This window comes from Numida meleagris, chromosome 13 (assembly GCF_002078875.1).
Source record: "Numida meleagris isolate 19003 breed g44 Domestic line chromosome 13, NumMel1.0, whole genome shotgun sequence".
In the NCBI taxonomy this organism is placed as follows: domain Eukaryota; kingdom Metazoa; phylum Chordata; class Aves; order Galliformes; family Numididae; genus Numida; species Numida meleagris.
Window position 1 is genome coordinate 2,949,578 of NC_034421.1, and position 26,756 is coordinate 2,976,333.

The 26,756-nt window shown below is 49.6% G+C and overlaps 1 protein-coding gene across 9 annotated transcripts in view; it reads right to left on the bottom strand.

Annotated features, from left to right (window-relative positions):
* Window positions 1-26,756, bottom strand: part of MAD1L1 (MAD1 mitotic arrest deficient like 1) — a 380,749-nt gene that overhangs the window by 47,933 nt on the left and 306,060 nt on the right. For 8 of the 9 annotated variants that reach the window (XM_021412108.1, XM_021412106.1, XM_021412115.1 and 5 more), the window contains one exon: window positions 3,481-4,791. In XM_021412108.1, coding sequence (XP_021267783.1) covers window positions 4,633-4,791 — 159 coding nt within the window. In that variant the 3' untranslated portion in view covers window positions 3,481-4,632. Of the gene's footprint in view, window positions 1-3,480; window positions 4,792-17,857; window positions 17,984-26,756 lie in introns of those variants that run through there. The other variant, XM_021412112.1, reaches the window with a different exon arrangement.

The window sequence follows — 26,756 nt, forward strand, 5'->3', positions numbered from 1 at the left end:
AAGAGAAGGAAGCAGCATCAGGTAAAATTAGCAACACTAATAACTCATCAGCACCGGGCCAGGAAACAGCACAGGGATGACGGGGCAGCGAGATGCTCGATCCCATCGTGGGGAGAGAGAACTGATGCAGCCTGAAGGCAGCAGAGCCGCACTGTGGTGGTGATCTGGGTGGGGACCATTGACATGGGCTGCTCCCTGCCCCATCGCAGCGCTGCTGTGCTCCCAGCCCGCACGGCCGTCCGATCTTTAGGTGTACGTAAAAGTTTCTGAAGCCAATTTTTATTTATTTGGATGCCAGATTTTCTAAAGCAAGACCGCTCCGCTGTCTTGTCAGATAACATCTAAGAACCCCCCCGAGTACCAAAACAATTCATCATCGTCATCCCCTCCAAGTGAAACAACAAATAGAAAAACCCTAAGCAGCAGAGACACGTCGTAACGTAACCAAACTCCAGCACAGATTCCCATCAATTTTGCAGCAAACCTGAGTCATGAAATTAAAAGTAGCATCAGCATATTTCCTATTAGCCAGGGTTCCTGTTTCGGAACAGATCATACATTCCTACCCTATTTTTTTAGACACTTGTGTCAATGCGATATCATCAGATGCCGTTCAGTCGCTCTTCAGCCCGAAATGCTTTCCTGTTGGGAAGGCTGGGATTTTAATATTTAAAACAGACTTCATGAAAAAGCCTCGCTGATTATTTATTTATTTATTTACCTAATAGCCCTTTCCCTGATCGGAGCGGGCGCGTTTTGTAGCTTTTAAATATCATGCAACTTTCAGCACTGCTGCTGTTATACCCGGCGTTGTTGTCACACCGGCATGCAGAGCCTGTGCTGCCCTTCCTGGCTCTGCCTCACCAGAAACGCGTGGTCATTAGCTACCACCACATGCCATCCCACACCACCGCTCTTCCTAGTGTCTTCGAGCAGCCAGAAGCTGGAGCAGAACCAACCCCCTGCACTGAGCATCACTGGCGCTGGGGTCCGGCCTTCCCTCGGTCACGTCCCGGAGTTCATTTTGATGCGTTCACCCATTGGCCCCACTCGCACCATTTCCAGCTGTCTCTCAGCCTGTGCTGCTGCTCCATGTTTCTTTGGCATGTTGGGATGAGCTGCATGGAGTGATGGAGTGAGAGCAGCAAAGCTGGCGTCACAGGGTGCTGTGCCCAGTGGGGCTAACCCCTGGGCTGCACGTGGGGCCAACAACACTGAGCCTTCAGGATGGCAGGTGCTGGGAGACCACGACCAGGAAGCGATATTCCCATTTTCCAGAGCCTGTGGTGCTTAAGTCAGGCTGCTTGTCTGAGGGCAGGCAGCAAATCCAAGAGCCAGGAGCAGCAGCACAGCTCCTCCCCATTGTGCTCCATACCCCAAACCTCACTGCATCCCCTTGACCTGGTGCAGGTCTCCCCAGCCCCAGCATCAGTGGCATGAGGTGCTTGGGGAGGCTCACCCCTCTCCATTTAGGCAAATACAGAGACAAAGGCTGCCCAGGCAGTGGCCACGTTGGCCACCCTTGGCCCAGCAGTGCAATGGAGATGGCTCCTCATGGTCCATACCAAGTTAGGGATGAGCTGTGCTCAACCATAACTAACATCTACAAACACCTGAGCTATGTCTCAGGCTTCCCATGGACCATCCCAAAAGGGCTTCCCAAGCCAATTCTCAGGCACCATTCCCAGGACAACTCAGGCTGATGCACGCAACAAAGATCCAGGAGACACAACACAGGAACATAAAGCTCCAGGTTCATTGGTGCAACCTTAGGAGAGGCACGAGCTTGGCGACACATGCCTTAGCCAAGAGCTCTGTTGTGCTCAAGGACTGTGTGGCAGTGCCTGACAGCTCTTTACCCCTATTCAGTATTTATAAATGCACGCAGATGAGAAGGCTGATCTGCAGAAGAGTGGGGACGCGCAAGCAATTTGAGTGAAGGGAAGCTTCAGGCAACACTGCAAACAAGACAGTGCTCCAACACACGCAGTCCCCCAGCCGTGCATTAATAAATCATATTTTACAGTTTATAGCACATAAACCCAGCGAGCGTGCACGGGGACCCAGCAAGCACACACACACTTGTTAACACTCTCGCCTCTCCCTTCCAACCGACTGCAAATTTATTACCGATCTCCCAAGATTTTCTAAAATGATTTTCTGCAAAGAGGGCTGGAGCTTTGCAAGTGACAAGCTGAAGACAGATGGGACTCATGCACCCGGCACCTGGAGTGTTTGCAAACTGCTGTACCATCAGCAGCAGACTGTGCCTCAGTTGTCCCTTGTCCCCATGCACAGGGGGACACGGGGGGACGAGTGGGCTGGCAGAGCCCTGTGATGGGCTGAGACTGGGGTAGCTCTGGGTGGAAGGGGCGATCACTGTGAAGTTTGGCATCATGGCTACTCCTCACAGCTCGCTCACAGGAGAGAGGAGTGGTGTGATGATGGTGGCACAGGGTTCAGCCAACAGGGCTTCAGTGCCTCAACTGGAAATTGGAGTCTCAGCTCCTCTGCACCAAGTCTGACCACAGGTCCAAGTCCCATAGGTGGCAGAGGTGGCTTTGCAATGGTCATGCTTCCATAAGAGCGCTCCCAGGCTCTGCAGGCAAGCCTTGGAGCAGCCAAGCTTCCCTAGAGCCCTGGCTTCACCCAGTGCCCAAGGCTGCCCACTGTCCAACAGCATTACGCAGCAGCAGGGCAGGGATGCTGCTGGCCAGAGCAGGACCACTGCCCCAGCAGCTTCCAGAAGCACTGCCAGCTTCGGCACCACACAGGCACATCTGGCCAAGCACCCATCTTCGCAACACATCCCTCCCAGACGTGCTGGCTTATTAAACTTAGCTGAACAAATCAGTCTTGCTGGGGAATAGGTGGAGAGAAGCAATTCATCTGTGTCTCCTCCCCACCAAAGGCATCTCGGAAGACTACTGCTTTTCCCAACCTATCATCCTTTCACTCTTGGGAGGCAACTTTCCAACGGGCAGAACATCTTTTCCCTTGTCACTCTCCAGCATCACTTCTCACCTCACCCGTGTTTTGCTAAGATAGAGGGTTTATTGTAAACTTATTAATTACTTCATTTCTCCTGCGAGGAGCCAGGAGAAAAATTTTCCGAGGCAGCCAGAATTTGCTATTGTGTTGGCGGAGGAGCCGAGTGCAGCTGACGTCATGATTCATTTTCCCCATGACTGAGGAAGGCGACTCTCAGCGCCACGCTGCGCATATGAATCAGGCAGCGTACCCCTGGCACAGCACGCCAGGCAATTCATCTTCCACCAGGACTTCTTCAAGCGGAAGAGAAAACGCCAAACTTTTGCTGTTACCTTTCATCCCCTGCAAACCCCGTGGAGAGGAGGCGGGGGGGGGAGAGGGTCTGCAGCCTCCCCATAGCGCATGGCTGTCCCAGCTATTTTCTGTGCCTGGAGACACAAGGACAGGTCCCAGAGTGACTCCAGCACGGGTGCCCAACCCTGCACTCACCGTAAGCATCGAAGCTCACTTGCTGGCCTGCTTACTGCTACGTTCTCTCCAAGCTTAGGAAGTGTGTTCCTGCTGATATCAAGAGGAAATCAATATACACAGAAGTTCATAACAAACTAATCTTGTTTACAGCACGAATGAGACTTGCCTGGCAAAACTGAGGTGATGATGTCCTTCCTTCTCAATGCAGTACCAGCGCTGAACCACCGAGGTACGATTCGTTACTGCACTTCATACATGGGAGAGCATGGGGGGAGCACGGTGTACCTCCCCAATAAAGGAGTCGTACATCCAGTTTGGGAAGTGACACTTTATTCTTAGGATAGAAGAGGTACGTCCATTGCAACACAAAATGTCAGCCTTCAGGAGTGCCTCACCCAGGAAAGAAAAGCTTGCAGGAGGAAGGACATCCCCAGCAAGGGGAGAGCCAGCACCCTGATGGGCTCCCTGCCACCTCCCACATTCCTGAGACAACCAAGAGGCCAAGGGTCCCCCCAGTGAGGAACAAATAGCGTGGGGCTGGCATCTGAGCGCACCACAGACATAGAGGTGTCAAACACACGTGTAGGATCTTCGAAAGTCCATTTATTCTTGTTCATGTGTGCTCAGTGATGGCAGAGCAGGGGCTGGCACCTTGGGGGCGAGCTCAGGTGACGGGCTATTTTGGAAATAATTCCAACCCCCGTGAGTGATGAACTGTATGCAAGAGCAGGAGGTATCCAGAAGGAACCTGCCACCCTCAAAGCCCACCCCTATCTCTGCAGGTCTTGGATTTGGGGGAAGCTTTTGGCAAAAGGCATGGCTCCCCAAAGCAGCAATTCCCAGAGGAATGCTGAGGTGGTCTGGGGAGTGATGAATGCCTTCTACAGTTCAAAGGTGGAGAATGCAAGACCCATTCTCCACCTCTGCAGAGGAGAGACCTAGGATAGAGCTCTCACCCAGGAGGGAAACGATGCTTCTCAGAGAAAACTGTGGGGTTTGGGTATCAGCGTGGAAGAAGTGGGAATAAGGAGCTTCCTGCAAAACAGAAGCAACCCAATGCCATGACTGAAGGGTGGGAGGGGAGAGCTCATCCTCACTACCTGCTGAACACTGTGGCTGAGGCAGTGTCCTGCCCTGGGGCGCTCCGGGCCTGGCTGGCAGGTCTGCACGCTACGCGATGGTCTGGCGACTGAACAGCTCCAGGGTGAGGGCGCTGAGGAAGGCTGGGATGCTGTCCTGGTGCAGCAGGTGCAGCTCGATGAGCTCCCGGATGGTCCGCGAGAACTCGTTTTCCAGAAGTTGCATTTTTCCACCAGAGGGGCTGGAGGCCTGAGGGGAAAGCAGAAAAGGCCCATTAATACAGCAAGGTTTTAATTCACCTCCTGCGACGCAGGGGAGAGCCAGCGCTGCCGCTCCGAAGCCTCCTTCAGTGCAGATCTGCCTGTAATCAAGGAGATGTTATCTGCCGCAGAGCAGGTGCTCAGCGCACGCTTTAATTGGGCTGTTATTGAGTTCTGTGTTTCCAAGTCCCCATGCAGGACCCCCTGTGTTTGCCTCCCCTGGTAATAACTGGCACAGCGGGGAGAAGAGCAGTTTGATGGCCATGGGAACTGCATGGGGTGCTGCCAAGCTGGGGTGATCGCTGCAGTGTCACCACCAACAACACCATCCAGGGCCTCGGGGAGCAGCAGCTACACCCAGGAGCTCTCTCTCCATGCAAACAGCCTTTCCTGAAGCCCTACACATCTGGAGGAGGAAGCAGACCCGCTCCTGGCTGACAGGACCCCCCCGGCAGCTATCCATCCTGCAGCCCCGCAGTGGTTCTGAGTGATGAAATCAGCCCGGCAGCTCACAGCCAGCAGCTCCAGAGGAATTATTCCAGTGATGCTCATATGAAAGTGAGGAAACTCAACATGTGGGAAGACATTACAAATCTCCTGCAACATACAAAACAAGCAAACAAACAAACAAACAAAAGCAAGAGAAGTAAGGACTGCTCGAAGCCTCACCTGCCTCTGGAGGCATGAAAGCTGCTTGTTTATTAAGAAACAGCAAAAAACATCACAGCGCAAATGCTAGTTTTTTCCTCCTGCCATTTTCCTCTTCAAAATGCTGCCGCTCCTAATTGCTCCACGGCTCTGCTTCCCCTCACTGAGCAGCAGTGCCCGGCACAGCCCCCACCCCAAAAACAGGATGCCAAAACCAGAGCCACGTGGAGAGGAAACATGGCTTTACCTGCCAGGGGAGAAGGGAAGCAATAATCACCCAGGGCCGCAGGGAAACTGCTTGTTTCTGATTTCATGTTTTCAGCAGCCTGGACACATTTGATTATGAACTTTTCATGTATTTGTCAGTTCTGATTGCGAAGAGCGTGAGGTACCAAGGATGCCCTTGTCAACCTCGAGCCAGGGAGGGAATCTAAACAAGGTTTTGGCGCAGAAAAGTAAATTAGCTTTTGTTTAAACCTCCTCCACTTCAGCTTGGTTGTTTTTCAGCAGCTCCAAGAGGAGCTGGGTGCCTTCACCTGCTGCAGCACCCTGCCTGTGGGCTGCACGGCCCATGGGCCGCTGCGTCAGACTCAATGGGCTCAGCCCAACCAGCCAGGACGTGCCAGGGATGTCCCATGGAGAGGCTGGAGCTGCCCCGTGGGCACAGGCAGAAGCAGCAGGAGGAAGGTCCCAGCATGAAGAATGCATCGTTTGCATCTCCTAAGTCAACAATGAATGGGCTTCGCTAAAACGGGAACTCAATCTCTGCAGGAAATACACACTCTGCCTCGCTCACAGATTTAAAGCCCTCTTTGGGCACAAAATTAATTTTCTAAGAATTTACAAGCAAATCCATTAATTGGTTTACTAGCTTAATTAATTAAAGCAAATTCCTTAAGAAATTTAGCATCCAGCGCCAGACCATTTGCCTGTGTTTTATGATCTCAGAAACAGAGTAACATAAATGTTTTAAATTTCCCTTTTACTTTGAGCTCGCTGGTGTCGCGCGTGAAGGCCGCATTTGAATAATTTCTTTTTTTACGAGATTAATGGTCATTTCTCCCCACTATTCTTCATAACCGAAGTTTCCTCCTTCAGCAGAGGCAGAAGAATAATGATCAGAGAAAGTTTCATGAGCAAATACGTGCTTTCAAGAAGACTGTTCCTCCCCACTGCGCTCACTGGGACTGCTCTCTCCTGGGCAATCCTCTTGGCACTGGGCTCCCCCAGTGGCACTCCTAAATATGGGGGGAAAAAAAAACCAACACAAAAAGCATCCAAAAAATCCAAAAGCACCGACAAAACAGACGTCTCATCCAGGTTCCTTATGATCTCTTCAGAAACAAGAACAAGGCGAGAAGGCAGCCACTTGGAAAAAAGGCAATTCCATCTCTGCCGGGAGATGTTTACGCGCTGCCTTTGAGGATGGATGCACTTGCAGTTCAGTTCATTCAATCTCAAAGAGCGTTTTAAAAAAAAAGTTAGAAACTTCTTTTTTTTTTTTTTTTCTTTTTTTTTTTCTGGGAGTGTTTCAAAATTGCTCTCATTGCTACTGTTATTATTTGTTTTTATTGCTTTTTCCTCTCCTCTCATTTGTTCATAACGTAGAATAGACCGGGATATACAGGCAGACTTGCTGTTGAGTTCAACAGCAGGGGTATCCTTGCAGCGTGTGCTTTAGAAATAAAATGATTACAGGCAATAAGAGCAACAAGTTCCCATTAGTTCGCAGGGTTTCTTTTCAGTGCCTACACCCTGCCTGGGCCAGCAGCGGGCGGGGGAGGGAGCAGGGAATAGAGGCAAGGGAAGGGATGCACTGGGGAGTGGGGACAGGGAGGATGGGACTCTGGGGGAGATGCTGTGCTCAGCCACTGCTGCAGGCCACACATATTTCATGCTATTTTGGATCAATACCTGTGGCCCCAGGTGTAAAATCCGCATTGATGAAAGACACAAAGCTGAAACCTCCAGTGGTACAAAGCTGGAAGGACCCTTGAGTCTCTCTCTTCACAGTGCACGGCCCTCCACTCACTTCTTGTGACTTTTAAAATTAAAAATACCTACATCTCAACCCTCAAAGCAAATCTGTGGCCACAACAGCTGCCACCACCACCCGCAGTGGCACGTCCATATTATGCCATCACCATTCACCCTCATGAGGCATCCTTAGAATTCAAAGTCCAAATGAAGCCCAAAGCCTCCCACGCTCTTCTAGGTAGGAAATGCTCAGCTGAGGAACATGAACAAGCATCACTGACCCAATGGGAAGCAGATGAGAGAAACCACACCACACACAAGCCCAGCTCTGACGGCTCTGGGCCCAACTCTATCAACACATCTCACCCAGAGCTGTGTGTCATTGCTTTTAAAGGAAAGTGCAAAAGAAAAACCCTTTAGAGGTGCACCGAATACACAGGGTCAAAGGGAAAGCTGAGCTGGAGAGTGACCCATCCTCCCCATGCAGAGGAGGAGAAGACACAAGCACTTTGGGGACCATCAGCACACCTTCCCCACTCAGCTGGGCACCCCAGCTAAAGGCAGTGCTGACCTAGAGATGCTGACAGTCCAGGAAGCGGAAGCACTGTGAGAACAACATCTCACAGGTACTCTTCACATACACCTGCATTGTTTCTGTCTAATTCATGGGGAAAAAAATCTGCCTGGCTCACTAAACTACTGAGATTCCAGTCTAGGTTATGTTTTATTCAGATCTCAAATACTTGCAAAAGGGAGACTCCAGCTTTTGCTAAGCTCCATTGCCAGCTCAGCCTGATTTAAGGCCTACTGGGACCTCTTCTAGAAAAGCAATGGAAATCAGTCTGCCCCGTGCTACTGCTCGCTTGGTTCTGCCGGTGGGAGACGCGACTCCTGCCATAGATCTGAAGGGCGACATCAGATTTCTCCTTACAGACTGCAGTTCTTCACGGAGCCATCAGATCAGGGGCAGGTTTCATTACATTGTAGAAGAAGAAGACGACAGGTCTATTTACCACATGGTGACATCAACTTGCAATAGCTGCTCCTGGCTCTGCTCGGAGAAAGGAGCTGTTAGTACAAGTGTGTCTCCAGGAGAATCAAGATCAGCCACTGCGTGCCAGAAGGAAACATCATACATCTTCCCTTTAACCCTGGAAAAGGGTAAATTATTCAAGGCTTTATAGCTTAGATATACATATAAAAGTCTCTCGAATAACCACCAGTGTGGTAGAAAAGCAAATCCTTCTCTCCAGCAGGGGACTAGATGATGCAGAAGGTGCAGAGGAGCAGTGGTACTCCTGCAGCTGGCAGGGCATGCAGCAGGGCATGGATGGAGGAGGCTTTCTCAAGGGCTGTCACTTGGACAGAATACACACAGGGCTTCTGACTGCACTGGTTTCCCTAACATAGATATTTGCCCCCATGCTGCTATTGCACAGAAACAACCCCTAAAAGTCAAGTCCCAGCATTCACTTCTCCCCTTGTTCTACCATCTGAGAGGCAGCTGTGTCAAAAGTTGGACAGTTTCATTCGGTCGTTTACAAGCTAACCTGGTTCAGATGCGCACTCAGGACCAGAGACTCCATTTTTTACCATTTAGTGTGTTTCTTTTCCTCTGCTCTGTAACATATCTTAGTAGCTAGGAAAAACAATGAATGTCCCTACTCTTGCTCCAGAAATGCCATCAACTATAAACTACCATGAAGTATAAATTTAGGCACTTGAAGCATCCTTCTTGTAAAATACCAGTGGAGCACAAGACCCAGTGCTCTGCAGGCCTTCAGATCTGGAGGAGATTGAAAAGAGGATGTTTGCACACCCCCAAGAGAAAGCTAACATAAGGATGTGGTATCATGAGAAAACATGGAGCAGAGACATGGAAAAAGGGAGAAGAGGGCTTTAACATTCAATGCAACCTCCCATTTCAGCACAGTGTGCAGATCCTACCTCTGATTTCCACATCAAGGAAACACAACTGCATCCAGAGGTGCGATCCGTGCGTGACATGAGCTCCTCTATCTTCAAAGACACACATTCAAATGCTGGAGGTGGAGCTCCCAAATGTGTTTTGGTGAGCTGACAACAGTGCTGGTGGAGCTCAGTGCCGGGCACAGCTCAGCAAGGGAACCCCAATTCCAAAACCTCCTCAGAGTCAGGAAGGATTAAATCCAAGATTTTGGGAGGGCTGCCAGAGGGACCTTCTTCCCCTTGGCACAGCCACAAGCCTTTGCTTTGCAGATGCTGTTTGGCCATGCTCTACAGAAGACATTACTTTTCACATTTGAGATGTATTAGGGGTCAGTATGAGCAAGTGAATCATTGCCCAGTGACATTTACCCAGCATATGTATTGTGGAGGCTCTATCTCATCTGTTATCCTCTTTCCATAAATCACTTTCTATGCTGTGTCCCTGTGCACAACTTTTCTGAATACACAAGGGAAACAGCCCCATGTGTGCCAAGAGAAAGTGCAGCACAGCTTCACGTCCATACAGAGCTCCTCCGTGTGCCTGTTGTGGGTCATGCCATGGCCACAATCTCCTCTCACTGCCCCAGTTCTTGAGGCCATTTCCCTTGTCCTCATGGTGCTCCCTGTCCTTCCTTGAAGCCTGCCATGCCACCTGCTCCCCTGTGGGCTACACACACCTCCCCACCAGATGAAGTCCTTGTGCAGCTCGCTTTCATCGCTCCCATCCCTCAGAACCTCCACTTTGCACAGGACACTTCCCCCAAACTGTCCTTCCATCAGCACAAGTGCTCAGGCCCTGCTGCACCAACCAGTCACCTCTCAAAACCTCACTGATGCCATCGCTGTGTGTGCTGCAGCCTCTGCCACCAAGTGCACGGGGCACACTCGTGGTCCCAGCAGCCCCTTGCCACCCACCACAGCTCACACTAACCTGTGTGCAAACCCTGTCACAGCCCAACAAACCCACTTGAAAATATCTTTTAAGAAGGCGCCTGCTCTGACCTTTAAAGAAGAAATTCTTTTTGTTTCTGGCTCTTGCTTTGGATACTGAGATTTTTCTAAATGTCAAAGGCCGCCTTGCCCACGCGCAGCCACCGAGCTCCCCGGGTCTGCCAGGCGAGGACAGTGCTGTGGAAGCAGAAGTGATACGTGGACACAATGATGAAGCCCAGTGGGTCACTTGGGTCTGGTGCTGGGGAGCCCACAGAGCAGCCAGCCAAAGAACTGCAGCGCCCAGCAAATACCAGCAGCAAATCCTGCTGCTGATGGATGTCCAGCATTTGCTTTTGGGCAATCAGCAGCAAGGTGGAAAGCGTTGCTTTCTAATGCAGACTGATATGAATAGGCATCATTGCCTATGCAGAATTTGTGTTTGCCTTCTCTCGCGCTGCCCTGAGAGTGCTCTGCGGTGTGCAACGGACAGAAAAACAAAGAGAAAGTGTGTGTGTGCATGTGTGTGCACACCCGTGTGGAAAGTGCCTGCTGAAGTTATAGCAATCCAAACACGAGGCTTTGAGATCTGCGTAATTGCTCAAACTCGGCTCTCTCGGGTGATGATATCATTATCAAAATCCCCCAATTGAATTACGCCTCGCCTATCAATCTTCCCTAAGTATCACGCACCGCTCAAATACCAGGTCCCCAGGTAGCCACTAAATCACTTTAATTAGAGGCTGTTCATTTAAAATTAGAGAAATATTAAAAAAAAAACAACAACAAAAAACAAACTGTACCACAAGATGTGCTTACGCCCTGAAATATTTATGAGGTTATTTAGCAAACTGTTTACTGGTTTCCTCCTTCCTTTTCTGGGGTAGCGGGCAGGTTTCTGCTGGCCTGACAGGCTGCCTTCCCCATGCAGCTCTGCGGGATGCTCAGCTCCCATCAACCAGGCCATCCACCTTTTTCAAATGACCATTCCTCATCTGCTGTAAAGTTTTTCCCCCCTCTAACATCCTCTTTGAAACCCAAAAGAGGAAGAGCGCTTCCTTTTAATAATTGCTCCTTGCAAAGACCTCCGACCTCCGTGCCACCAGCTCGCTGGATAAAGTGAATTTATGAGGCAGGGAGGGATGGATGCCTGTAAAGGGCCTTCCAGGAAATGTAATGAAAAAGCTGCTTTTAGCTGCTGAGCAAAGGAAAGCAAGCACCTGGCAATGCCAAGAAGAAAATTGAAAGCTGGGGTGGGATAAGCGAGAAACAGCCCTGCATGCGCTGAGATTTATTGCAAACGTTTCCTTTCTCTTTCTTATTATTCAACACTGAGATGAACCACAACCCCACAATCTCTTCTCGGCGCAGGAGGTCACCTCATACACTTCCATCTTAATCAGCCGCACAACCCAGGCAGGGCACGCACCAGTGACAGCGGCGCTGGGCTCCGGGCTGTGGCACCAACTCCACTCCCAAGTCCTGCGGAGCGGGGAGCCTCTCCCTACAGCTCCACGTCGTGACGTAGGTGAGCTCCCCTCAGCTGGTGTAAAACAACGTCAACAAGAGCCCAGCCATGTGCTGAGCTCCCGGCCCGCTCTCGGTGCAGAAGAACGGCTGGTGTTCATCCTGGGGGACGGCGCTCTGCGGTTTCTCCTACGGGTTAATGCCCTTCAGACTGTCAAATGAGACGCCACAAAAACAAGATCAAAGACTTTAAAATAAGGGAAATGCGTTTTTTTGATTCGCACTATTACTATTTTATATCTGAATATTCCAGTGGAGCTTTTCATCCTGAAAGACAGGCCTTTGAACTGCTATGATTTCACCTATCACAGAGGAGCAACCCCCAGGGGTAAAATGTGACAGCTATTATCAGGGTGCATTAATGTTACTCAACAGTTCAGGACAGACAGAGACAAATATATCCAATTTAAATCACAGGTTTGAAGAACTACACCTCAGTGTGGATTAATACCCCTGCATTTTCCTAAAGTGCTTTGAGAGTTTTAAAGGACGAGTACTGAAACCGAAACTCCCTGCACTCAGGGATGCACTCAGCCTCCCGCCATTATGCTGTGAACTGAACCTCAGTATTGTCAGAGAAGGAACGGGGGAACAGAAATGATTCACCAGGAGTGTCTGCTTCTGCAGCCTCAGCTTCTGATGGGCACGGCCACACCAGCTCTCAGGCAGGTTCACCCTGCAGAGATTCGTGGAGGTGATACCTAGAAATGGTTTGGCTGAACGCGAGACTGGTGAGAGTAAATCACAGATGACTATTCACATCACAGAGGAAGGAATATTGCGTGGGACGTCCACTAATACAGACATAGGATACATCAGAGCTCGAGATGCTAAAGGCCTCAGGACTGCTAGATACCATTCACAGCCAAACACAGCGTGTTCATAAGCACCAACCACAAAGGAATGTAGATGAGGGCTTACAAGATTTTTCTAATGCCATCCTAGAAAAAATCCAACAATGAAATTAAGCCAACACCTCATGAAAAGGCTCGGGATCTTTACGCATTGGTGTCTTTCTTTTATGTAGCAGGAAGACACGCTGATCCCCAGCCACAGGTAGAATGTTCTCTGACCTTCAGAAGAAGCAGCCAAATGCATGTTATCACAACTGCTGTCACAGCCGAGTGCCGCAGAGCTGGAGCGCTCTGGCACCCGGGCTGCAGCTTCCAGCCATCTGCGAGGTGACCACATTGGAGTGGTCAAGCTGCAGAGTGAGTAGCTAACAAGCATTAACAACATCTAGCCCATGTGTTCTGTCTAGTAAAATGCCAACCCATCTGGCTGTAACATTAGCGACTCCACAGAAGCCATATGCAGGAGGGACATAAATTAGGAAGAGAAAAATCTCCTGCTACTTTCTCTGAAATGACTGCAGTTGTAGCCTGCAATGCTAGGCACTGGGTGTTATTCAAGTTCTCTTTTCCCAGCCAGATCACAGCCTTGCGCTGCCTTGCAGCCCTGCCATCCAAAGGCAGCTCCTGGTCTGTGCCTGGCTCTGATGAGCACAGGGGCTTGGTGCAAAGGGAAAAGGAGGTGCAGCTGAAACTATGTCCCAAAGCCCTCTCCCAGACAACTTGAGGGAGAAACCAAGGACTGGCGAATGAGCCCCACGCACAAGAATCTGTGTTCTGGAAAGGGAACTCATCTCACTAACCACCTCACTAACTCATGTTCTTCTCCATCTCCCTTGCTGGGAGGAGAGCTGGAAGCAACGGCGAAGCAGAGAACTGAGAACATGGGCTTTCTGCAACTTGAGAAGGAAGCACCTATGGGGGAAATGGAGTAAAATCATCCGCGTGGGCTTTAATCAAGATGGCCCAGCTCCCAAAGTGGGGACAGACTCCACTTGTTGTGAACGGCAGCTGCGAGCAGGAGATCTGTACGAGAACACCAGCAGCAAAGTTTGCAAAATCTTGCACTGTCGAAGGACAGCTGGAAGCACGGTGAATTTTGATGGCAACTTTCTGTCAGCTGCCTGGTTGCCTGGGAGACAGGCATCTGCTCCCCAGAGCACACCGCCACTCGCCAACAGGCAGAGCCTGCAATATAGCAGGCATCAGTGTGTGATCCATCCTCATCTCTTGGTATCCTTCTGGAAGTCTTCCCACAAGCAGGGTGGATGGAAGGCTGAAGAGCATGAAGATCCTATGACCAGTAGAAGTTCAAAAGACCATAAGGGACAGACATGCTGTCAACCAGACAATTAGACCGCAGATATGTGGCCGTAGGATGGGACAGTATATGGAGCATGCCCGTTCCTGGCTCATTGAGTTTGCAGGGCTTATGGGGGATGGAGTAACAGATGGACCTGATGGCAGATTGCAGCTGAAGATCTCACCATGTTTATTCATTATCCTCTTCTAGTTCTTGTTTGTCATAGTCTGGCACCCAGGGCTAAAATGCAGGATGAAGCCCCGCACCAAGGAAACTGGTGGCAGGCATTAGTCACTCGTGCACGGAGCTAGCACGGCGTTACCGTCAGCACTACGGGGACTGAACACAGCTCAGCTAGGAGCAGGAACTGGTCAGTAATTGCTCTTTCCTATCGGACTGTGTGAGTCACTTATAATTATGACCTGCCAAAGTGGAATTTAAGCGTTGGTTTTGAAAGTAACGTAAGTTGCTGCTGCAACACCAATAACCAGATTTCACAACCTTAGTGCGAGTCAAGCAAGATGCTTTCATTTCTCTTGCTTTTTGCTGGCTCGCAATTTATTCGTTTTTCTTCATTTGGAATCACTGTCATCAGCACCGCTGTCAACAGGACTAAAGTGGGCAAGAGCTGTCAGTACCCAGAAAGTAGAAAAGGAAAGTTGGTTCTGTCTGAACACATGGCACTTTTTCTCCTGTGTCTTCAACACTGAACTTCAACCTTCAGAAACCCACTGCGGGGAACCACACTTCTCAGGCTGCATCTGTAGCGACAAGTCAAGATTGGATGAGGAAGATGATGTTATCACTTCAGAAATGTCACCATTTCTATCTCAACTTCACGACTTCTGAGTGCACGGAGCTGGTGGTACCAGTAGCTGCATTGGTGGAGTGGCTCAACCCAACTGGTGGTCCATGGCCAGAAGACAACGTCTGAGACAGTAAGGACACCCATCAGCTGGGCTGTGCAGGCTGAGCATCTTTTGATTTCAGCGGGGTTGTAATGAGAAACCTGGAGCCCTCTCTCAAGCAGACAGCGCTGATCCCACCATAAGGAGAAAGTCTGCAGCTGAAGATATAGAAGTTGCAGCTAAAGAGCGAAGGGGTATGCAGGAAGATTTCAGTACTCAGTGAGAAAGGGAAAGAAATTCCACTGTATCCCTTGAGGGGACACTCAGACCTTTGGGCTACGATGCATTTGCTGAAAGCTTCTGCTGCAGCCGCCTGTGCTGTCATTTGGCACTAAACTGAAGAACATGGCAAGACAGCGCTGCTGGTTCTCATGTTTAGATGAGCACGCTGCTCTTCCCATGGGGAAAAGGAGAGGTTTCCTAGTTAGTGAGAGCACCATGTTCGAGCAGCCTCAGAGGAATGTGCCTCGGGCCCCAGCCCTCTGCCTGACACACATCTGACTGATGTCTCTTCCTGCTGGTGCTCGCCCGCTGACGGGCTGCCATCCGCCAGGCAGCTCCTCTCGCTGGAGGTGCAGGGGGGAAGAGATTTATGCAGACACCATGTATGCAATTATGAAAACAGAAGACAAGACACCCGGATATCACACAAATTGATGCATTTTTGCTGGCAGGCTTTTTGCATGAGCCAGTAACAGCTGTCATGCTCCAGCCTCTCTCATCTGAGCTCCGCTACCACTTCAGCATCCCTCCATCTCCTTTAAGAGGGCTTTCTTCCCTTCCCTTGTGCAGCTTGCTCCAGATGCCATAGCAAAGCTGGCAGTAGCATGGGATGCAAAAGGAAGACGGCATGATTGGTTTTCATAGCAGCATTAAAATGTAATGTTCACTTCTTTAGGCAAGATGCAGCTAATTAGCAATGACCTCGAGGCAACCAAGCTGCTCAACCAGCAATCTCTCCCACTCTCGAGCTCTTTAAAATTTGCCCTTTCCCTGTGCCAAGCCTTTCGTCAATCCTGCCTCAAGCCCAACAGCGAGCTGCAAACACACACACACCCCCCGAGCCCACTGCCTTCTGGAGACGGGCTGCACTGCAAAGGTGACACAGCCCTTTGGGCTTCGGATCTTCTGCACACACGTCCCCCACTCTGCGCAGTGCTGGGGAAGGAAAGGACGTGCCCGCACGCCTCCCTGCCACAGCAGCTCCTGCCGTGACCTCTGCAGACGGGGAGCCTGCTGCTCCCCACACCCTCCTGGTTTCCGTCACTCCACGCTTACGTTTGTTTTTGGAAATGGATTTAACCTTTCTAAAATTAACAGCAGAAGAGAACTTATTTTGGCAGAAGATCAGCTCTGGAAAGATGGAGAGATACAACATTTTCCAAACATTTGAAAACCGCAGACTAAAGCTCTGTGTTACTCTCTCCAGTGCGTGCTGTTTTTGCTCATTATTCTGAATGTTAATACATTAATAGATCTTCTCCTGATTAACGGCTGTACAAGACTCTCTTTCTAGGAACACATATGGTTCCTTCTTGCCACAATATTGGAATGGAGAGACAAAATATTTAAACAGTGACACTAATAAAAGATTTTATCTCCCCTCACCCCGATGTAAATAACTAACACTGGAGCCAACCCCAGGCTCTAAACGCTTCTTATCTTTCAAAAAGTTCTTAATCAAATCTGAACACATTGGCTGAGGCCCACTGGAAATAATGGGGCTGTCTGTGGTTACGAGGCCGTCTGACGTTTGCTTACCCTGCAGGATGCTCCCTGGCTGGAAGGAACACGGCAGTGGGGCACATTACACGAGGCTTGTAATGCAAGGCACGAGGCTGCATGGGCCGCTTCCCCCTGTGGGCATAGGCAGAGCCAGGCTGCAGCACACAGCGAGTGCGAGCATAGCTCTTCTCCCCCAACACGTGCAAAGCCCAAGAGCTGCCCTGAATCAAGGCCCTTCTTGGGGTGCTCCAAATGCTGCTTTCCCAGCTGTCCACACTCGGGCTGCTGACGGACATGGGAGTTACCAGCAGACGGCCCAGAACACATACTGAGAAATTTCAGTGGAGGATATCAGGCTTGCCTTGGTCAACTGCCACTGCAGGAATGCCTTAAAAGATCTGTTTCTCTCTCCTCTTCTTCCACGCTATGTTATTACTTTTCCTCTCTGCCACAGTAATCCTAGCTGCCCAGTAGCACCAGATAAACCAACAGCAGTCTCCACTTAGAGCTGCTCTCAGTGCAGCCCATCAGCCCTGTTACCGCTGGAGTGACACAGCCCTACTGCAAGCAAAACCGTGACATGTAAAACCCTTTTTCCACTCCAAGAAGTGAGACCTGCAAGGGGAAGACCTGCAGGTTTATACTCCAGAAAACATTTATCACTACAGAACTGCAACACGGTGTGAAAATAAAAGCTCTCCAAACCTGCTTTCGCGCACTCCCCAGCGCGCCCAGAGGTGTTCCTGCTGTGAGACACCTAACAATGCTCTCGAGAATTGTTCTCGCAAATAAAAAACACGAACAAAACAGCAAAAGAGTCGGGAAGCATTTCCTCAAGTGCCTGGAGCGCAGGCTGGCTGTGCTCTAACCCCGGCAGAGGAACGGTGCTGGGAAGGCTGCAGGAAAAGATGTCAGCAAGTAGTGAGCATGTCCCAGCCGAGCTGCTGGGTTTATTCTGGATCACCGACCTCTGTCTCGTGCAGCCAGCCTGTATCTTACGATTCAAGTTGCACGGGTTTGTGCAGGCTTAAATGTACATCAGACACTTTCACCTTGAGTAAAAAACCACGCAGAAAGCAAAAAGCACAGACGGAAAAACAAGGGGCGAGTTTCCTTGGAGGTTTCACAGACAAAGATATTTAAATGAAGTCATTTAAAACCAGAAAGAATCTTACAGAGTGCTTCTAAGCGTCACATTTCGCTTGTTTTCAGCTTCATCTGAGAAGAGCCTCCAAGGGAACCAAGGCGCCTCGGCTGCCGCTTCCTCCTTCCTCGCGTGCCCCCAAGCACTCTGCTGAGCTCCTTCCCTCCGAGTCACACACCAAGCTCACAGAACGAGCGAGTCTACAACAAGGACAATTAGAAACTTTAACCAGGCATTCCTTGTCACACATCTGAAGGGCAGATAAGCGCTAGCGCAGCTTGAGAGACAAGAAGAAATGGGTTTCCTGCATTTGCAAGGCAAAGCAGCACCACGGATAGGACTCACGTCCTCGGTGCCTCCTGCTCTGCAGCAGGCGGTGTCCTCAAGCCACGGGGCTGGGAGGAAATGTGGGAGATGTGGGATGAATACTGGTCTGCAATAAATAGATCACACACAGCACAGAAGGGTGCGGAGCGGGGATGCCCACAATGAAGGCGGCAGCGGGGCACTTCAGGGTGCAGAGGGCTGCGGCTGCCCAACAACCAACCCATTCATCCCAATGACTGCTCCATTCAGGACGAGCTGACATGTTGTTCCCACAACAGGACCCCGCAAATGACTTTATTTAAGCAGGAAAACAGATTTGTGTTGTTTCCGAAGGCAAATGAATCTAGCTTTGGCTGCAGAGATCTGAGCTGTGTTTCTCTCAGTGCCAAGAAAAGCATCAGGATCGTGGGGGGAGACTTAAGAGGCTGTGTTTGCCTTCAGTCTCCCATGGAGCACATCCGAGCAGAAAAATGGGCTCACACAGCACAAGGATTGGGCTGCAACTGTAAAGAATTCAGCAGCTTCGAGTCCGCTTTTCCCAAATTCTTGATGAGTTATTTTTAATTGAATTAAAGACTCCCCATGGGTGTCTGTGGGAGACATCGGGGAGGGGGATGGTAAAGCTCACTGTTTTTCACGCTGCTATGGGAGATGCTATTCCATCTCTAATTGTCACTTTTCAGACCACACACAACCCCACCTGCATCTGACCAACGTAATACAAGTGCTAGTGCTGGACATCCCTGCCTGCATGCTCATGAGATGGATTTGTCCTTAAGCTGCTATGCAGGGGTGCACAACTCTCTGCTTCTCAGTGCCTGGATAATTAACCTTAATGCTTCACTGATGTTTTTTCTTGTATGGAATTTTATATACATTCTTATGAACGAATTTACAATATATAAATAGCATAGATCAGAGGTGACCTTTACGTTTGTGCATGTGGAGATTCATACAGCATGAGGGCTAGCTAGAGTCATTAAGATACGTTCGCGTCTAAAGTTTCTTATGAATTATTTCTAAGCTATTTTCTCACTTATTCTGTTATAATACTCCCACAAACTCACCAACCAGTAAAAATAGCTTAACAGTGAATATATGTTTCGGAAGTCTGTTTGCCTATTTTCCTTTTGTGCAGCAGCTGCTGTTGCCATGCTGTCGTTGCTATGTTTTTCTTTCTTTTTCTTAAGAAGAAAAAAAAATAAATTTATTCCTTAAACATCCTAGACTCAGTTCATGCAACAAAATACCTGAGGAAGAAGCCAGAGGAGCATAAAGTAATATGGCTGGAAGAGCACAGCCTATAGGGAGAAGAAGGTCCTCTTGACACTAATATACATATTCCTCTTTGGAAGACTTAATGAAATTGCAAATGCAATCTAGAATGACTACCAAAAATCTTCAGATAGTGATCACAAAGGAATACGAAAGTATCTTAGAAACTGGGCAGTGGAAGGTAAAAGTCCACGTTGAATTGTAAGTCGGTAAGGAAGGAGGAACCAAAAGATTTAAAATAGCAAATGTGGCCAAGTCTCACCTGGAAAACAAATCAATACAGTTGCTCAGTGAGCGGGTGGGAACAGTCCTTAAAGCCTGACAGTTAATATTCGGCTCTGTGGGATGGTGCTGAGAAATGCTTGTGCACCTTCCAAAGGCCACAGGCCCAAGGTGCAACATCTTCCCTTCAAGAAGAGCTGAGGGGGTTGGCTGAACTGGGGCTTGGGCTCAGCAATTAGGGTTCCCCATCCTTCCTGTGCTTTTCGGCTCCAGGAGGGTTGGAATGAAGCCTCCACCCTCGGCCTCCAACATCCAAAGGAGTCTGGGGAGGAAAGCAGCAAAGTGGGGACAGAACTGAGAGCTTCAGCCCAACAGCTGATAACTGAGAAGACAGAAAAACCTGTCAGATAGTAACATGGCTTTGGTGGGTCGACTGGGAAGGACTGGGAGGCCCTGTGCAGTTTGGGTCATTGAGCAATACTACAGCAGAAGAAATTCAGTACAGATGAGTGCAGCGTAGTGCATGTTGCTCTGCCAACCTGAAGGACTTTTAACAGGCTGATGGGTACTGAAATGATGTAACCTTTCAGAATAAAAAGCCAAGTGCCACTGTGGCCAGCTTCAAGACAACTTCTCAGTGTACAGTGTCATTCAAAATAGCAAGTAATATGTCAAAATAAAATGTGGTTTTTTTTTTTTAAAGGCTAGAAATATCATGTCATGTTTTTATACAAGTTGAGAACACGTCCTCTTCTAAGCAGTGAGTCAGCCTTTGTGAATTCAGTACAAAACGAGGGTGAAAGATAAATTAGGCTTCCTTTGTTTGAGGCATGTGCCGTGTAACCTGCCTCTTTGCTCTGAAGAAGATCTCCATCACTGACTGCATCCCTGGGTCACAGGGAGACACATGAAAGGCTGGAACAATTTACTGCGGAATTAAGAAGGGCAATAGTAAAACAGAGATGGGTAATGTGGTGAATGTTGAGTAGGATGCTACGCTAGAAAAGGGACTGTTCCACTATTTCAGGTACTCTTCAGTTATTACCATCCCTGATTGAGGTGGGTGAGAGTTACAAAGCCAGCTGGATTCCAGACGCCCTTCTCTTTCAGCATTGAGCCTGCATTAGCTGCTGCTTTCCTGCATGGAATGCCATGTTTTCCTAATAAAAACAACCATCAGGCTCTCACCTGCACAGGACGTGGGCACTACCACTGACCACTCACCACGGTGCCGTGCTTCAAGCTCATCAAGACCAGTTCAGCCATTTGCTGCGTTTCTCCTTCCTTTACTCATCTCTCTTCAGCCACAGACTTTGCCAAAGACCATCTTCCCCATGCTACATCACGAGGAGCACCACTGCCAACCTCACCAGAGAAACTGTACAGAGCTGCCAGCCCAGCACTAAGGCCAGGCAGCGTGGAGCTTCCCACTTTCTCCCCCACCTTGGGTCCCTGCGTGAACTGCACACGTAGCATCACTTCTCTGTGTCTCAATATCCTCACCCTCTGCTACGACTAATAACAGCTCCTCCACCAAGCAGGCATGCTGTGAGAATCAATTGGTATTTGTAAAGCCCTTTGAGAAATGGAAGGCACAGTCTGTATGTGAAAATTATTGATATGATTCATTACCAGGCATTCATACTCTATTTATACAACTCCCAGTCTATTGCTAAATATTATGTCCATTTGAATATTGAAATCACTGCTGCTAATAATTTCGGCTAATGTTACACCAGTCTTCTGGAGGTGGATTTTTCGTCTTGAATGGGAGAATTGTGGAGGCAATGAAAAAGGGAACAAGTGCCAGAAGAGGAATTAAAAAGAGGACAACAGCTCTGTGCAGGCTTCATGGAAAACAATACAAAATCCATTTAACAAACAACTTTGTGCTAACACTTGCCTGACTCCTCTCCCCTTGCCCTTTCTTCTCGTCTGAAATTGCACGAAAATCTGATCTCCATCAGCCCTTGCCTGCGCGAGGAAAGCGAGCAAACCCAACCACACTGTGTCTCTCCAGACTGCTCGCTCTCCGCTTGTTGGCCCAAGCAACACTCAACCCCCATTCTGCGACCGCTCGCACTGTGGGGCTGTGAGGATGCTCTGTCCGAATTGCTGTTCCCCCAGCCCTCCACCAACCACCTCCCACAGCCCCCGTGGCAGCGCGCTTCCTCTGGCGCTGCCGAGAGCAGCACAGTCTGGGACTACTCAAAAATCTCCGTTCTTGAGAAGAGAGAGCATATGTCTGTACATTATATATTTATTCACACACTGAGGCATGTTCCCACTCCCGAGACACACACGGTATGTTTCGACTTTCTTACTCCAGCATGTTTTGCAAATCTGCTCTCCGCCCCCTCTATTCCCTCGCTTCACTTTATCAGTATCTTGTTTTAGGGAAATGCTGCTTACTGTAAACTGGAAACGCCAGCATTGGGTCAGGAGGCCATTTATTAAGAAGCAGCTGTGGGAGCGGGAGAGATGGGGCACCGCTCTTTTCCCAGCTCAGCTCCTTCTCCTTCCACTTGGAATATTTATTTCCACGCTGTGATCTTCCTACTCAGTCCTTGCGCTGACAAAACGCCGCCAATATCTGCGGTGCAGGAACTCAAGGACAATCGATATTTCGCTTGAATCAAATACAATGATTTTTTTTTTTGTTGTTTTCAAAGCTCAACATTTTGCAATTAAATCTCTCAAGACATGGGGAAAGCAAAGGTAGGGGTTCTTTTGTGGGAGGCAGGAGGGAATGGCACAGAAGTAGAAACCAGAGCAAGCCAGCAGTGAAGCCAATAGAAATCTGCTGCATCGTTTCTTCTTTTTAATACATTTTTTACGAGAAGTGAGATCTTTGATTACATTTTTGATTAGGAGAGACAGGCATTGCCCTGCCCAATGCACAGTTAGAGGTAAAGGAGCCTTTTATGTTCATAGATATCAGACATCAAAACAGCCATTCCCAACTCTTAAAAGGATCAGACAAAGCTGCAGCTCAAACTGTGCCGGGGACTTTGGTGCAGGCAGGTTCCCAGAGGAAGGCAGTCTGGGAGTCGTGAGAAATCGTGTGGATGCTGACACTCCTGTTAGGAGTGGGGGGAAATATGGGCAATTCCTCCCAGGGAAAGCCAGGAACGCAGCAGCGAGGGCATTTCAGAGAGAGAAGACTAAGAGCAACGACAGCCGTGCTGCGAGGGGAGCTGCTAAAAAGTTGCTCCCAGTCACAAGGAAAGAGCTGCTGCTCCATCAGAGGGTCCAGGCGGAACAGCTCAGAGGGGAAAGCAGCCAGCGCAGCACAAGCGACAGCAGATTTCTACTTCCACTGCAAAAAGTCAGAGCTTCCCCTCTCTCTCCTTCCTAAAGACTTGTGGACTTACTGGACCTCCCATACATGGATGCCCCGTTGCAGGAGGAGCGTGCTGACAGCCAGCTCTGCTGTGCAACACCACGGGTCTCTGTCTTCAGAGCTGCCGAGCTTCCCAGGTGGACTCTGCTTTCGAGGTCACCTTGATTTGCTGATACTCTACAACAGTTGAATCGCGCGAACAAGAGATTAGAGTTCTGATCTTGCACGACTCCAGCTGAATACTAACCACGGCAGCACAGTGTCCCGGTTTATCCCTAACCATCACTGCAACGACCCTTCATTTGGCTGCAGGATCTGCAAAATCTCAATGGCTGGAATGAGACAGGATTGCAAATCAACTCATCAATTAATTGAGAATCTAGTTCATCCTGGTCTCAAGCACCTCCTCCTGTCACGGCTTGCCAGCATGCATTACAGAAGGGAAAAACCAAACTCTGGACAATTTTTCAAGAGCTGCCCAGATTGGTGGCAAATATGACGTCCATCTTACCAGAATTTGGCTCAGCTGAACGAACAGATGTCCTGAAAGCATCAGTTGCACTTGAAGCTAACTCAGATGCTCTAACATTTTCCATACGTCCGCAGGGCCAAACACTGACCAACTGCACTCAGCCACAGCACAGACTTGCTGGTGCAGAAGCACTCAGCACGCTGTCTGACCACCAGCCTGGTTCTATCATCTCTTTGCAGAGAAGCATCCTCCAAAGCACTGTAGCGTCACTTCACCTCTGCTGTCACTCTCCACTTCCCCTCCAACTCACGGCATCATGCAGAAGCAGTGCTGGGATGGCACAGCTTCCGACACCATCTAACCCAACTGGTCTCCATCCATGGCCTCTGCTGCTGGCTGGCCCCAGGAGCAACCCAACAGCATTAAGCTCACACTGATAACAACCAGAATACAGAGGATGATTGTTCCTTCTTGCAAGGATTTGCTTGCTAGTGCTGCTATAGATTTTTATCCTCTTTTTTGCTCCTAATACAGCGGTAATGTCAAACTGAGGGAATCTGTGAGATGCCCACAACTCACTCTCAACAGTATGTTGACAACCAGCACTACATCTACATTAAAGATGAGCAGAGGCATCACTCAAACAGCCAAGAGCCTGAGTGAGATAAGCATGTGGATGACAAGCAGCCAGCTCCTGCTCAGCCCGGACACTGCAGAGGTGCTGCCACAGTGTGAGGATCTGCCCGAAAATTCAACCCCATCTGCCAGCAAAGCGCCTTCTCTACCTGGGAGACGAATAGCCCTTATTTCCCTCTGCACGCACTGCTGCTGCTAATGCCCCACAGGTGGCTGCAGACCCCTCTCCTGGAGCTGTTTAGCTCAGCTGTAGGCTCAGCTGTGGGATCCACTGCCGTGCTGGATGGTGTAATGCACACATGCACCTCTCAGCAGGGTCAGCTCACAGCAGCTTGTCTGCTTAGCACTGAGCAGGTGAGAACACGCTGTACACAAGTGCCACGCCGTATTGGTTTGCCATTAAGTAGCAGATACACTGCCATCGATTTCAATTAAATTTTTGTTCCTAGCAAACTCTCCAGCAATGCTTAGCCCGAAGCCTGAAGTGCTTCTGAACACACACTCTCCCTGTTCCCCACGGCACATTGATGTGCTCAATACCCCTCAGTGTACAGACCTGAGGAACGTGGCAATCTGATTTCTCCCACCAGTGTCACCGATGGGGCCGGCGTGGCACCGGGAGCACGGCCGTTCTGTTGCTCACGCAGCTTTTCCTTCCACCACACACGCAAACCCCTGATGCTGTTCGAGGCTTTGATTCCACGACTGCCAATCGTTATTTTTTAATCTTTGACAAACAGTGGTGAGCTGCTAGAGCTGCAGGCACAGCCCCACACTGCGACGAGCCGCACCGCCGAAGGAAAGGAAGGCTGCCCCAACATTTTGGCGTGACTAGCAATGAGGAAGATGATAATTCTTCTACAAATTCCCATAAAGCGGCCTTTAGAAGGATGCCAGTAGCACCCCAGGGACACTCGCCCCGCTGGATGACGAAGAAGAAATCACAAATTATCTCTTTCTGCAGCCTGTGGAAATGCTCCTGGATGCGGTCTCAGAGTTGCTGCTGGAGGATGAACTCAAGCTACAGAGGCAGATACAGCAGGCAACACGTCCCATGGAGGACTCACACAAACATTCCTAAGCACAGCTCTCTCCTGCACACTCCCGCCTGGGTCCTGCTTGCCCCCGTGCAATCCAAATAGACCCAACCTATGCTTTGTGCATGGAATGACTGCTGAAGTAAGCTGGCCTGTATTCTTGTCCCGCAGAGAGGGGCAGAGTGAGAAAAAAAAAAGAGAAAATGCAGCATCTGAAAGAAACCTCGGTGAGCTAGACAGCACTAGTTGCACGTGCTCAGCTCAAACATGATCCCAATGCATTTGTATGGAACCACCTTAGCCAAAATGCCACTTAATTTAAAGACTCAGGGAACAAAATAATGACTTCGGGGTCAGCTGGGGGCAGCTTGTTAAGGGCAGGACAGTTTCATTTCCCACTGCCACCCGCACTAATGGTTCCTTGACAAGAGCACTGTCAAGGTGAAAGGAGCAGCACTCAGCTCCCAACTCCAAGCAGCCCGTGACGTGCGACAAGGCCATCTGCAGCTTCACCCTCAGAGCTGCTACAGTCATAACAGCACAGCTCTGGGTCCCAAACAGCCACCTGGCTGCAGATACTTCTGCTAAGTCAGAAATGAGAGCAGGAACCCCAGAGAAACACTTCAGAAGATGGGCCTCTGGCTGCCCTGCTCTTCAGCCACACAGCTGGAATGATGAAGGGCCCTCCCTCAACAGCTGAATGGCACTCTGAAGTTATTTGCAAGCCATGCTGGACACAAATGGCCTAAAGCACCCACTGCCCCCGGTCCTGTGATGCCGCTGGCACGCACAGTAATGCTAGTGACCCCGAGGACAGGAAAGCTCCAGCCAGGAGCTCCAGACAGCAGGACCTGAGCAGCGTGAGCCAGCTGTACTATGGAGCTTCTGCTCCCAGGACAGCACAGCTGTGCAGATACCTTCGATCTCTCCATTTTTCCCATCCATATTTCTGCACTCCTCTCCATTAGCTGCTAAACGCCTCGCCATTTCCACACCGGTCAAGGTATCAGAAAGCAGAGAGGTATGGCATGAAGAACGACGCGGAGTAAATCAGCGGACAGCTTCTGCACCCAGTTAACAGGCAAAGCCCAGAGGCGATGCTCAACTTGATTAAAATGAAGACATATTCCTCCCACCCGAGCTGCTCTGCCTTGTGCACACGCTGCTCTTCTGTTTCTCAGTTTGTAAAATAGAGTAATAGTTTCTGTACCTCACAACGATCCTGGAAAGCTTAATTCATGTTTGTGAAGTGTTTTCAGATCTTAAATTGGAAGGCATGAGAAAGCACAAGCAGTTATTATAATTGCATTATTAAGTGCTGTTAAAAAAGCACCTCAGTTTACGCTTTGTAGAATCCAGGTCCTTCTCCAGACGAGCTGTATGCCCTTGACACATGTATTTGACAATAACCCAAATAGCCTTGATCTTTTATTCCCAACAGGGCTTTCTTTGTACCTTAATGAGGTCTCTTCTTAATCTCTTTTCCAAAGGATAAACACCTCATCTCAGCATAACCAAATTCTCTCAGCTGCTGCGTGCGAGCCCCGCTTCCCTCTGCTGGGCTGGGTCTGCTCTGTACCTCCGGGCTAGGGAGGGGCCTGCAGCAGACAGGAGGAACACAGGTGAGGGAGGTATCACGAGATGCCACAGCACGCCTGCAG